The sequence below is a fragment of the Branchiostoma floridae genome, chromosome 18, assembly GCF_000003815.2.
Source record: "Branchiostoma floridae strain S238N-H82 chromosome 18, Bfl_VNyyK, whole genome shotgun sequence".
In the NCBI taxonomy this organism is placed as follows: Eukaryota; Metazoa; Chordata; class Leptocardii; order Amphioxiformes; family Branchiostomatidae; genus Branchiostoma; species Branchiostoma floridae.
In genome coordinates this window covers 7020493-7035106 of record NC_049996.1, presented here as the reverse complement: position 1 = coordinate 7035106, position 14614 = coordinate 7020493, and the positions used below count along the sequence as shown (strand labels likewise).

Sequence of the window (14614 nt, the reverse complement as noted above, 5' to 3'; positions counted from 1 at the left end):
TATGTCGTCTGCTGTTGCTGATATTGTGTATTGTTACAGCGTAATGATTTGTTTTGATAGTGATGAACAGTGATGCTGTAACAGTTACAATCCGGTACAATTCTACTGCAGCCATAATCATTTTTGACATACCACTATCGTATGGTAGGTAATTGTTCAAATTAAACATGATTGTACTATCGTATTAGTACATGGAACGACTGTACGTATGGCTGTCATTGAGAATATGGTCAAACTATTACCAGTAGCTTTACGCTAGCATTTATACTATTCCTTTATTTGTCACAAATAAATGCTGATGATCAAGTAGACATCACCAATTTACTGGCTAAACTAAAAAGAACTGCGACATATGATTATCGGTATAAAGAAGAAGGCGAGATATTGTGTCGTTTATAAGGAGACACACTCCCTATAGAAAAACATGGTTGTGCAAGTTGTGTACACATTGTCTAATCATCAGTCTAAGACAGTACTTCTGAAAGCTTACATGACACGTGTTGCTATGTAAAGTATTCTAGTCCGTCGGCAACTGAAGAGTTGGGTTCCACTGTTCGTTTCTATTTGCGGCAGATGTAATATCTAGGGAGAGAGGAGTCGGATTTCTACAGTACTGAGGGTATGACTTGTTGACCCAAGTGAGGCATGCTCGGAATTCTGAAGGTTTATGATTACGAGACAAATAAAACTGTCCCAAAAATAGCACATTCGTCATCAGACCATTCATATACTTTATCAACCATTGGAGACAAGACCTTGTAGTGCGTTAATACTCACAATGATGCAAATATCCACTTATAGGTCTACAGAAGTTTATGTATCATTGCATGCATTTTTCATACTAGCCGTCTCTGGAATCGTTCCGTGTTTGACACTAATGTTATTCCTTTTGAGGAAAATTGACTTGCTTTGCATTTACCTTGTATAGACTTACCATCTAAAGTAATGTAATCTCTTCAAGAAAAAACAGGACCAGTGTGTGAAGAGGTTCCACATGTATTGAAAATACGTTGATGAAGGATGAACAAGATTAAACAACAACCCTCAATGATTTAGACCGATTGTAGGGTCACAATCCAGGGATCGACTCTTCAGAATATCATCATTATCTTGGGTAAATAACGCCCAGCAAGGGTTTCTATTGCAATAGGCTGTAATGAAGACAACGTGGTATAGCATAACAACTACGACATTATCATTATCTAACAAAGGAAATGAACTATTGGTGGTCAGATATCAACCTTGTAGATATCAAACTACACTAAGCACCAGCATAAAGTCATTCTTGATAACATTTGGCTATTGCTCTTGGTTATGATATTCACTTTGTAGTTTCTACATTAGAATTTATTCATTAAACTCGTACACTAGACCTGAAACGTTTAAATACTTGTGCATCTTGGTTAGATGTAAGTTAAGTGACAAATTCTAAACGCCACTTACACGTAAGTGTAACTTTAAATCAACAAAATGCACTTTTAATACACAATCTACAAGTGGCATGGCGAATCATGCAGTGACCTATTATCACATTAGATCAATTGTACTTGATGTTTTAAAATACCTAAATCTATGCATGGAAATATGGATATATTTTGTATGGATATATTTTGCACCCTCAATTATTGCAAGTTAAATATGTATTTCATCATTATGATAAGCCTTAAGTATCATTCTAAGTTCACTTGATTATTATGATACTTGGGTAACGGGGAGGGGGTAATCTAGTAACTTAACAGCACTAGCGTAAGCAAATGATTCCTTATTCATGTCTGTTCAAAGTCGTAAGAGGGCGCCTGTGTAATAACGGCTGCCCAAAACTGGTCATTTTCTTTTTTTAACGCCAGTGTTAACACGTCTAAGATATCCTTGATGACGTCATTGTTTACACGTCTAGGATGTCTTTGATGACGTCACAAATGGCAGTTACCATGTCCTCGATGGAGAAGATCTTGATCGCGATGTCCATCGTCTGGGGAAAATACAGAAATATGCATTTAGCTTGATGTCTAACTACCAGACAATATCATTTTCAAGTTCAAGGTGATGCATGTCTGAAAACTAGTTCTGCATTAATGACTTCGTGTAAACCTTGTACATCAATTGGAAAGGCAATTTTGCCGGTCTTTGTCTGTTGTGTGGGACACTGGCTCTCTTTGTTCAAAGGAATAAGAACTATTTTGTTTGGGAGAAAGAGAGTAGCTTTCTTGTAATCACTGGAATTAACATTCTAGTTGGGGTCTGAATGAATGTAAAGAGGCATGTTTTTTTTCATAGGATATGTAAAACAGCATATAGAAACATATCCTTAGCTGCCTCCCTGAAAGACCCCAGCTCTTCCAAAGATATATCTCAACTTTACAACCTCCTTCACAAAGGCTTGAGTAAGGAAATGTCCATAATATGGTGAAGGAATACTTACCACAGGATCGTCTCCAAAGAACGAGACCGTCATCCGACCGTCGAAGCTGCCCGTCTGTGCCACAGCAACTGTCACACTGAACCACATCTCTCTAATGTCCAACACTCCTCCAAGGACTCCATTCACAGCCTGGTAAAGGGAGAGGTATACATATTCTGAGACCCTCATAGCACATAGAACATTGAATTGCTTTTATAGTTTATTTAGTACATCCTACAGAAGAAATACGTCAATCTGGCCACTAAAAAGAGACCTTTTTAAGCATGATTACTGAGTGTAACTTTTCCAAGATTTGTTTATACTTTTTGCACCCTAATACATACATTTATGAATGTAGACCCTTTTCTGACCTTTTACAATTCTTTTACCAGTAACTAACTTACTGGAACCGTGTTAAGCCTAGATATTCAGCATAAGGATATGAAGTACATGTAAAAAACTATTTTGAAGCAGGTGTTTACAGTGCCATTCTTACCAAACGGAGACTATATTTTTATCTTCTACGGATGGTTTTTTTTTTTTGCATTTACCTTCTCTGCTACTTTGATGCCGAACTCATGGGTTTCTTCTACCAGAATCAGCGCTCCCTCAGCAGTGTACACGCCAACACTGTAGGTACACACACAACAGCTTACTTCAGTACAGATCTAGATAAAAATAGATCTAACTCAATATCTTTTCTCTCAAACGAAAGTATTTAATTGGATTGCCATCCATTCATGTTATTGAAAGACCACTTTCTTCAACAACCCCACATATATCAAGGCTAATCAAAATTTAATTCAAATACAATATCATTTCAACCTTCAAACTTCAGTATGGATTAGTACACAGTTGCACTTACTCGCATGTCGCATGTACTGTCTCTTTTGTTCCCTCCAAAACGCCATTTGCAGCGTCCAGTGTCCAGCGGCTGTTGTCCACCACTTCTTGGGCGCCTGAGACGGCCAGCTGGGCAAGGTCCAGTGTGTGCTTGGTCGCTTCAACTGTCCCCTTTGCGATCTAGTATTGTAGTGTGAAAATATATGTGATTGTTGACGTCGGCGTACTATTAATGTGGAGCTATATCCTACATTAACTGACTTCTTCATGCTAAGATTTTAATAATAGTCAACAACTTGAAATTATTGATGATGATGTTGATACACGGATGTGCATGCGAAATAATTGGGTGGATATTTGTCAAGTTAGTGATAGTAGTTTATTTGTCACCAGAAGTATATGAGTGACATCATGTGGCGTAATCGGTAAGGCCTTTGGCCCAAACCCCAGAGGTCCCGGGTTCAAAACCGCTGATGTACCCCCGACGTTGTGCCCTTGGGGAATGCACTTTGCACAACTTTCCTCACTTCATTCAAGTGTAAATAAATTCCTTGCTTCGGTTAGGATTTCCCTAGGATCCTTCGTTTAGAAAGTCCCTCGGATGGGACGTTATGGAGATCCCGTAGTTGCTTGAGCCACACCTTAAGCACATTAAGCCACACTTATCGAAAGAGTCCTTCCCGGTGTGAGTGGATCAAACCTTACAGTAACGTCTCGGATTGACATCTTGAAAAAAGGTGATAGTCACCTGTTACGTCAATCCTTCCACACATGGGGCAATGTGATAGATAGATAATTTAACTTACCTCTAATGCAGCTTGGCACACTGCCAGTCCGGCGTTGTGGAGATGACAAGGGGCATCATCTGCAATGGACAGTATAACACATTATACATGTCAAATAAGTGATCTCCCTATTGCTATGAAATCAACATGTGATGCAAACGGTACAGGACAAATGGTACAGCTTGGAATCATTATCGTCCACTCTGAATAATGTTGTAGCTACCATCAATATGGGTTACATTATAGACACCAGCTTTAAGTTCAAGCCATTAGGATGTTACGGCGCCAATCACACTTGAAGAACTGAATAGTTTATGGAATCTTACGTATTTATAACCTAGATATCTAACCCTCATCTACCACAAATTATCACTAAGGTGTATATGGTATCTTCGAGGACTCGTTACGTTATGAAGTATGAAAATATGAATCAATTGCAGTGATCGGTTATGCCTGATTCACAGCATCATTGAGCGTCCATGTGTAGCTATCCACAAGAAATAAGCAAAAATTTATGGATAATATATTATGCTATTACTTGCAACTGTACACCCCATCAGATCATGTAAATGTGATGACTCAGAGCTACTTACACCATTCACAGTCACGGAACTGACAGCTTTGCTGTTGTCTATTCAGATCAGCGACAGCATCGTCAAACGGTTTCTTTGCATTCTCCAGGTCCCGCTTTGCACCCTCTAAATCTGCCACTGCGTTGTCAAAGTCACGCTGTGCACTGTCAACCTGTAAAATTGTCATATGATGATCATATGATGCCTTTTATTGTACTTAATATATTAATGTAGTGCTATACAACAACCCTGTATGCAACTTAACATAAACACAGTACCATATTCCCTTATGGAACTAAGTTACAAAGGAACTTAACATTAACGCTCGTCCTGTATGGGACAAGTTACAATGAAAACTTAAGTAAGACAGGACACCAGTCATGTAAGGAACTAATCATTAACACTGGACAATAGACCAGTATGGAAATTACAATGGTAATAGACACCAGTTCTGCATTGAACTTAACATCACCACAGTACACCAGTCCTATATTGGAAATTAACATTGACACTGTCATATACATGGCATACAGATAAGGCCAAACACTTTGGCGCTGTTCTGTCATTCCCGCTTAATTGGTTATAGACTATAACGCTAGGAAGTACATGTTTTATACTCAACAACGTATTAGATGTTGTGAGCAAAAGTAACGTCTTGTGAAATATTGTTAGTAAATATTGAAGACTAAGCACAATCTAATTCTAAGTCTAATTCTAGAGTTTAGAGGAGTTTAGATTGTCTTCAGATTCGACATTTTGTACTTGATGCTTTGTGATATATATGTATAAGCCCTCAATAGGAGTAGCGATGGGGTTGTTTTGGTATCTAACTATCGCACAACCACCGAATTCCAACGACGCTATAATAGTGGGTTCTGGAGTAATCGGTGGCTTAAACATGATGTCACGGATGGCGAGAAAATCTAGCCCGCACGCTTAGTAAATTCAGTTGTATTGGTGTATATTATTCTTTAAGGCTGTTCACAAATCCGGAGCTCTCAATTGAAAAAATATATATCAACTTACATCAGCCTGAGCAGAGTTGAATGGTCCTCTTGCGGCATCGCAGTCTTCGTGAGCTTTGCTGACGTCACTCCTGGCACTGCCCAATGCCTCGTTCGCTTCCTTCACGAGGTTGTCCAGGTATCCCTCAACCCTGTCCCGCAGAGTACTGAAAACAATTGTATACAGCTTCAGTATCAACTTTATGATTCGAAAAGAGACCTGGAATCCAACATCTGGAACGGTCTACCACTAGACATAAGCACAGTCCCAGCTCTAGCTTCCTATAATAGACTCTTAAAGTAACACGAACATCTAAAACGAATCATGCAGCAGCTTTCACTATCATGTGTTATTATGACATATGTGTATGGACATGCTAGGACTAGGAAAAAATGTAAACTGTACCAATATTATATCTTCTGTCTGGCCCTTACCCCTTCCCTGATGACCTCAATTTCAAGCTTTCGCGTGATTAAGCAAAAGTTTATCAATAAACAATTGTATTACCAACCGCCATAACAACTTAATATAGCATGAATGTAGCTTGAAATTCTTTCCTATAGGGTATATGAATCACTGCTACACATACAGATTCTGGTTAGTTGACCTCGTGTTGTGATTGCAATAATTTGCGTACATTTGATTACTAGTAGATAGAGGATGTTTATATTGACTAACAGACCTGAACAGATCGTTTTTAAAGGTTCCAGTTGCCGAGAACTCAGCATCTTTCAGAGATCCATAGCTGGCCTCTATCTCCAAAGATGCTGAGAACATGTTGAGGAAGCTCCCTTCAATGGCAAAGTAAGTCCTCGTCGCATCCATGGAGATAGTGGTGCTTGCATGGATGCCCAGGACGGTGACGCTTCCGCCAATGAGCAGCTCTGCATGTATCGGAACCCAGCTGATGTCGACGTGAAGTATAGGACCAGCTTCGGAACTTGATCCAGAAATCTGGATCAAACCATTGCCAATGTCGAACTGGGTCACTGTGACCTCAGCATACAGGGAGGTTGAGTCAAGTCTAATGTCTGCGCTCACACTGAAGAAGAGTATTTGCAAAGTACCGCTGAAGAAGAACCCTTGAGGAATGTTAACACCGTTTGGTAGCGTTTGCTCAAGAGCGGAGAACGAAAAACTGGCTCCATCAGGAAAGCCAATTTCTTCCAAGAAAGACGGAAGCTGGAAGGTTTGAGCAAAGGCGTGAAGGATGGCAGGGATGGTAAGAGCAGTGATAGAGCCTGTGCAATAGTTCTGTCGTGGATCTATTTTGTTCACACCTATGTACGCAGATCCCTCAAAGGGGGTAGCGCTGGGGTTGTTTTGGTAACCAACAATAGCACGACCACCGAATTGCAACGACGCTATGATAGTGGGTTCTGGAGTAATCGACAGCTCAAAGTTGATGTCACCGATGGCAAGGAAATCAAGCCCGAATGCTTCATTCCACATCCCTTCAGTAGACATTCTGAGGTACCCTCCACTTTGCGAGACCCCGATACCACCCCTTAAGATCACAGGAGGAGTTTCAAACTCCAGCGAGCCAGTTATACCTATAGCATTATTGGTGGTACCAACTTCGATCTCAAACCCTACATCTTGCATCTCAATACCGTCAGCTATAGTCACCGGGGTTCCAACCACTGCCTTCAGGTACAAGTCACTTGTAGTGGTCAGAGTTGCAAGAAGTTTGAGTTCAATATCAGCTCCCAGCAGCTTTTTCACAACTTTGCAAAATACGTCCTGGCCACAATCTGTTGGGAGTGTGAAAGATGCTGCAATGCTGACTCCTTGTTCAGTGTTAACATCAGCAAGCAGTGGGGAAGACATTGTCAGGTGCTGGTCTCGGGGCATTGCGCTTGGGGACACCACAAAGGCAACGCTAGTGTGCGACAAAATACTTGCTCCGGGAATTACTGAAATATCCAGTGCACCCCCAGTAAGCTTGCTAACTGCCGGAACTATGCCAATGCTTGACAGTGTCACGCCCGCTGCCATCACCAGGTTGGTCTGCACCCTTCCCACAACCATTTCTACAGTACTGCTCCAGTCACCTATCACAGCACTCCCTTGAAGATGGACGGCAAATTCCTGCCCAAACATGATTGCTACACTGGGATCCACGATAGAGAACTCTTCGAAACCGATGCTAAGCAGGATATCTCTTAGTACGCCTGGCGGGATAAACGACACACCGAAGTCTTGAATAAGGGAGCCTACAGGCAGCTCATCTTCTACAGTACCGACTGAAGAGAAGTCCAGTGTTGTGGGGTCTCTAGCGACCGACAAAGAGACAGCCAGCTGATCGATATTCCACAATGAGTATAATTCAAAAGTAAAGTCATAATCGTTTCCGGAGGAAGACGACACCTTTTCTAGCTGAAATGTTGCTGTTAGATCCTCAAGAACGAGGATGTTTTCTATGATGACAAGAGAGTCGTCAACATCGGCAGAAACTGTCATGACATTGGTATCTGTGTCATACTCAAAACTCTTTAAGGATCCAGCTAGAACATCTGCGACTGGCAATTGAGGAGGGAGACTGATGGACGTGAAAGAGGATATAGCTTTGCTCAGTAGAGCTGACACTGGGACTGTTTCATCAGAAAGGACCTTAAACATGTATCTGTTCCCGTCAAAACCTAGGAAGAACGTCCCAAAAGGAACATCGTCAGAGAGCTTCAATGTGAAGGCAATGCCCAAACCAGTCGAAAGCTCGGAAGCCACCTCGTTAAAAAGAGCTACGGGATAATCGAGCTCTGGTGTTGCTGTTGTTGCCAACAAGGCCGCCTCAGGAATGACTAAGTCACTTATGATAGGAACAACAACATTTTCATCGACTATATCTCGAATAATATCTCCGAACCGAACAGAATTGACAGTGATGCCCATAGAAAACGACTGACTCGCCGAACCATCATCTGACTCAGCTGAGCTGAGGAAAAAGAAGACCTGCGAGTCGAGGATATTTGTTTTAAAGTCCAGTTCCAGGCTGTATCCGCCGTCTTCGATCATAATCTCAACATTTATGTCCATGACAGAGATGCTATCAAGATTCAGAAGGTGGAATAAATCGCTTACGTCATTACCAGGAACAAAGGAAGAAAGCCCAGAGATGAGTCTCTCAGTGGTTACTGTGATTTCTGCTACTGTGCCACTAAGAATAAAACCTTCGTCGGATTTCTCTAATGTCACAGTAAAGTCGACATCGCCAATGGTCCACACACCTCTAAACAGGGCCTGGAAAGACGATGGCATAGTATAGGTGACATTGACGAAAAATTCGTGGAGTGTCACGAGAGAGGATACGATAGTGATAGGCTGTGTAGTGCCTCCTGAAACAAACAATTCGTCTCCGCAGCGATCAACATAGCTACTAGACACAGCAACATTTAGCAGATCAGAAGCGACACCACTCTTATAGTCATCTAGTGACAAGTTTGGAAGGACATCTGAAAGGAGTAAGCCTACAGTCAGACAGAGGTCAGGGTCGAAAGTTATATCGAGTCGACATCCGCTGAGTTCCAGGTTGACAGTACAGTCTGAACTGACGGTGTAGGAACCCTCGACTGCGTCGGTGAGAAGCTGTTGGAGCTCAGGAAGGATGCCACCTAAAAGGAAGAAGAATAGAAACGCAGCGTGAGAAAAAAATATGATATTTGATATTTGTTAAAGATTTGTTTGTATGGCGCTTCTCTCATAGAATGTTTGTAAACGGAGCGATTACCGTAGTTCTCATTGTGATGATCGATGTATATCAACATTATATTGATTGTTACCTCCATGAAAAAATGGAGGTATAGTTTTGAGTGTGTCTGTGTGTGTGTTTGTGTGTTTGTGTGTGTGTTTGTTTGTGTGTGTGTCTGTGTGTCCGCATATTGTGGTCAGCATAACTTGAGAATCTCTTAATGGACTACGATGATATTTGGTATGTGGGTAGGGGTTGGAAAGACGAAGGTCAAGGTCAATTTTGGGCCCCCTGGTGTGTGACCTTGGTACTGCAGCGCAACTTCCGGTTTTGCTATCTCGGTGTTCTGAACATGCTATGGTCAAGATTTTTAAGTATTAGATAGCTCTTGTGCTCAGGAAAAAATGACATAAGTTTGGGCCCCCTAGCGTCTAGTTTTGGGATAGCAGGGGCATTTTTGTCAAAAACTTCTGACGAGGATAACTCAAGAAGGGAATAACGGATTTTCATGATTTTTGGTATGTAGGTACCTTAGACAATGTTGTACAAGATAAAATACTAATTATGCAAAATAGGAGTACATTTGCATAATTAATGAGAATATTCTATCATAGCAGTTTTTTCAATGTATCTCTTGTCCCGGACGTGATATGGTCGTGACATTTGGGTGGTAGATAGCTTTTAGCGTCATGACAAAGTGGGGCAAGTTTCAGTCCACTAACATTCAATTGTGGAACTGCAGGGGCGTTTTTGTCAAGACACTCCAAAGAGGATAACTGCAGAAAGGAACGACGGATTGCCTGCATTTTAGGCATGCAGGTAGCTTAGGCAAAGATTTTCATAATGATATACATGTTATGCAAATGATGACTGAATTTGCATAATTAATGAGGAAATTGTACAGTTCCATTGTTTTCAATAACTGGACCTCAATACATGTAACACATGTTAATTATGATATGTGGAATATAAGCAGATACCAAATATGGTAATGAGGAACTTATTTGCATAATTTATGTAAAAATTGCAAAACCTCTTTATGATTAATAATGGGAATTTTATAATTGTGACATGTGAACGTTAGTCAATGATTAACAACACCATGCATACATTATGTTAATGTTTTAGTCAATTGCATGAAATTTACGAAAGCTTTAAATTTTCATGGAGGTATGAGGTCGCCGAACTCTAGTTTGTACTGCTGTGCTCGATTGGCCTTTTCCCTTAGTTCAACTGGCAACGTTCGTGGTGTTTCTTGTTGTCTTTTTTATCTATACAACTGTATACACCTGTGACTAGAATATGTATATGTGTCGTGGCAAGTGAAGCTATCTGATTTGGCAAGTGAAGCTACCTGATTCGGGTGGCTGTGAAGGTAGGGTGGTTGGTACCACTGCCTCGGGGAGGCCAATCTCGGGCTGCGTGACCGGTGGCAGCGGTCCGGGCAGGGTGCTCGGTGCCGGTGGTGTTGGCAAAGCGCTAGGTTGCTGTGGTGGTAGCGGTGGTATGCCATCTGTGTGACAGGAAATCGGACGTAAGGTACGTCTTAAAGAAAAGACGAGGAGTCGCTTAAAAGAATGAATACAACATGGAATACACGACCAGAAGAATAGTTACTCTTCAGTTTCTTGATCAAACTCAGACCATTATGATTCCATTTCGATAAAAGACAGAGTTCTTGGGATTGAATGAAATGAGTCCAACTCTGAATACTTTTATCTAATTTTTTTCCATGTGGATGGATGATAAACACTTTTCCAGACCTCTGATCCACGCGGGCTGAAAATAGCAGAAATTTGCTAAGATAACGAAATTCATTGGATACATACACAAGAAGTCCTGCATCATGGCAAGAATGGAGCTACTCATGTCGTCAATGGAGAGTATGTCGATCGGAATGTTCATCGTCTGGATAAGATATAAAAGTTTTAATTACAGAGTGTGTCAACTTTAAACTGCCAACCTAGTATGCAATATGGCAGAAAAAGGACCCGTTACTCCATAGTTACAGCTTTTCATCGTTCCTGTGTTCTTCCCGCCAATCAGAGGGACTAATTACACAAAAGGATATTTCCACGCTTTCCACATAAACTGTGATATATATAATGCGTTAACTTTGTTTTAATGACAAGTCCTAAAATAGCTGATTTTACTTTGAGGAACCCTTAAGTTAATGTAGCTTTGTTGGGATTCAATGAATTGACATAATATTCGGGATTAACATAGATATCTTTAAAATTAGAAATAGATAAATCCTACTTAAGATAAAACATGATCCAGATAGCATTCAGGTGATGCAGCATGGAAATCATGATACTACGTTGAAACCATGTTGATAATGTGTCGTAGGACCGCAAACATATGAAAACTACGACAGTGAAACCTGAGAACCTTCTTCAAGCAGGCTTAACCCTATTCAGACCGGGCTTTTTTGGTCATCCCTGGACCGGGGGGGGGGGCTTTTGAGGCCCTCCACTTCCAAGTCCTATAACTCTAAAACGACGTGCCGTAGGGCCACCAAATTTTCAGGACATGATTTCGACATAATATCTGACAAGTATGTGACGTTTGACGTTACGTTGACGTAAGATGACGTAATTATGACGTCATCAATTTGATTACATAGGCCAAACCCATGAAAAATGGGTATTCTCAGAAAACTTCAAGTTATGCTGCAAAAATGTAACAACAAGTGCAGATAACAGAATAATAATGTTTATTACGACTTGCGTTGCTAATAGCAACATCAATGACGTCAATATGACGTCATAAAATGACGTCATGCACATCTAAGATACGAGTTGGGCTCCGCCATATTATATCCACCACCTTGAATTTTTAAAAATACTTTTTTTGCAACAAATAATCACAAATGGCAATGGAAATAAACTAAATTCATTCATTTAGATGGTTTTTGATGAAAAAATACCAGGTAGTTACAAATTTTAAGGGATAATTAGCTTGTTATTCTTGATCTCGCCATTCGGTCCGCCATCTTGGATTTTGGGCTGATGACGTCATCAAATTAGCATAATTTATGCATATATAATTATGAAAGATATGCTGAATAATATAAGATTTTATTTATGTAACAAAATCGCGGTAATATAGCAAATAAATGTGAAAAATACATAGTTAGAACCAAAAATAGTGATTTTTGGCAAAACTGCCTGTCAACAAACGGTTGCCATGGTAACAAGAAAAAATGGAAAATTTGTCAAACTTCGTAGAATTGTTGCCAACAATATTTTAGGAAAACTCACCAAATTTGGTGGCTCTAGCGTAAGCCGTTCTGGCGTTATAGGACATCGAAGTTAGCGCGGGCCTCAAAAGCCCCCCCCCCCCCGGTCTGAATAGGGTTAAGCCAAGATTCACATCAAATACTGCACAAGCACAGATTGAATTGATACACTAACCTGAGGATCACCTCCAAAGAACGAGGCCTTCATCCAGCCGTCGAAGATGCCCGTCTGTGCCACAGCCAGTGTCGCACTAAAGCCCATCTCCTCGATGTTAAACAGGTTGAAGCCTAGCTCCTTGAACTCCTGAATGTCCAGCACTCCTCCCAGTGCCCTGAGTGTTGCCTATTGACGAGGCAGAGTGCATTTGTGAAATCTAATAAGATATGAAACTACTTTATTCGTTTTGATTATCAATTTTTGATCATGGAAACTGTCTGTGACTACACATTGCTTACAACTCACCTCACCAGTTCCATAGATTAAGAATACGCAAAAAATACTAGAAAATCTAACAACTCTATTGTTAACTTTAGTTTCTGTGTAATTGGCACATTCACCGATTTTTATTTCTATTCAATCATTTATTTCACCAAAGCAAAATTACATGCACAGGAAGTGCCTTCCAGGCTTACTGAATTGGGTAAATTTGTTACAGTCGGCAATTACAAACCCTTGAACATACAATGCAAACCATTTTACAGACGTTCAACAATTAACAGGAAAAAAGCAAGAGGGCCAGCAAGCTTAACCTACAATGTATTAGTCAAATGAATGTATCAGTGTTATTTGCAATAGTTACAGAAGGAGCACAAGCACACAATAAGAAGTAGATGAAAGAGACATCTCACTGATGAAGTAGATAGATATGTTTGTTTTGTTAACATCACTGTTACCTTCTCTGTCATTTCTTGTGCAGCAACCAATGCTTCCTCTGCAGAGGCGACGCCATTACTGAAAATACATAGGAAACAATTAAGATTGTCAATAGAGAGTGCGCTTACACAATTTTTCTCTCAGCATACTGTATGTATAGCCAAGTGTGATTTTTGATTTGTACATACTACATACTATGGTAAGCAGAACTCACCAAGGGTGATCAATGACTAGATGGGCCTATAAAATACAATGCCAAATCTTTTTTTCTTCAACATTTATTTAACCTTGAAAAGTATGGGTGTTTTTGACATTGTCTATCCCCTTGTATCTACAGCAGCAGGAAATAATTCAAAGGAAAGAATACAATAAGAAGTGTTTATACGAAGGTCTGAAATGGACTGAGATGTTGGTACTTACTTGCATGAGTCGTGCATGGCGGTTTCTGTCCCTTCCAAAACAACCTTTGCGACCTCGAGGGTCAAACGGTTGTTGTCCACCAATTGTTGGGCGGCGGTAGCGGCCTGTTGGGCAGAGTCAAACGCCTGCCTGGACCCTTCCATAACGACCTTTGCAACCTATAGTGAGTGATGGGAACATAAACGTTGAAACGTTGCATTCTTTACTTGTTAATCATATATAATATAATTAAAAAGTAAGCACTTTTTACTTCAATAGAAAAAAAGAAGTCGTGCCGCATTTATTTAATAGCTTGTCGAGAAAATTGCCGTTTATTCCTACTTTCTACCACCTTTATAGTACTGTATGAACTATTTGGTCAAATTACTGTGAAAGTAGTTCTTTTCCATCTGCCTTTTGGCTGTTAATCTTTTGAATAATCTTTTCAACAACATTATATGATTGCCTTTACCTCCAGAGCAGCTTGGCACACTGCTAGTCCGGCATTGTGCACTTGACACTCAACATCCCCTACAGCATACAGACTCATATGAATGGCTGAGGAATCTTCAAATATTCTTTTGCCACCAATACAACAACACTCAATATGCGGATAGGCACCCTATGTTGTCTAAACTGTCTAATTAGTTTCGCAAGTTCATTGCAACAATAGCGTGCAAGTTAGCTCACAGGAAAATAGTCAAAATGAAGACTCCGCAGGGGAACTTCCGGAAGTAAAATGCACCTTTCCTAAAGATGTTCACTTCACTCATATCATAAGAAGCCATTTGAAAGTATAAAACATT

The 14614-nt window shown here is 40.4% G+C and overlaps 1 protein-coding gene across 1 annotated transcript; it reads right to left on the bottom strand.

Annotated features, from left to right (window-relative positions):
* Positions 1–982: 982 nt before the first annotated feature.
* Positions 983–14422, bottom strand: LOC118406044. The gene is made up of 14 exons (XM_035805899.1): positions 14281–14422; positions 13830–13987; positions 13430–13487; positions 12711–12878; positions 11124–11202; positions 10649–10807; positions 6289–9217; positions 5628–5772; positions 4623–4773; positions 4051–4109; positions 3267–3424; positions 2953–3031; positions 2423–2551; positions 983–1972 (listed from the first exon to the last, which is right to left on the bottom strand). Exons 1-14 carry the CDS (start codon positions 14356–14358, stop codon positions 1886–1888), a joined length of 4437 nt encoding a protein of 1478 aa, XP_035661792.1. The 5' UTR covers positions 14359–14422; the 3' UTR covers positions 983–1885.
* Positions 14423–14614: the final 192 nt, after the last annotated feature.

Bases quoted from the DNA above. Each gene is read 5' to 3' on its own strand.
- LOC118406044 (XM_035805899.1), bottom strand. From the start codon at position 14,358: ATGAGTCTGTATGCTGTAGGGGATGTTGAGTGTCAAGTGCACAATGCC. The intron at 10,808-11,123 runs GTATGTATCCAA...CCTGTCACACAG, and splicing joins CATGATGCAGGACTTCTTGT to ATGGCATACCACCGCTACCA. The intron at 9,218-10,648 runs GTAGCTTCACTT...TCTTCCTTTTAG, and splicing joins TTCACAGCCACCCGAATCAG to GTGGCATCCTTCCTGAGCTC.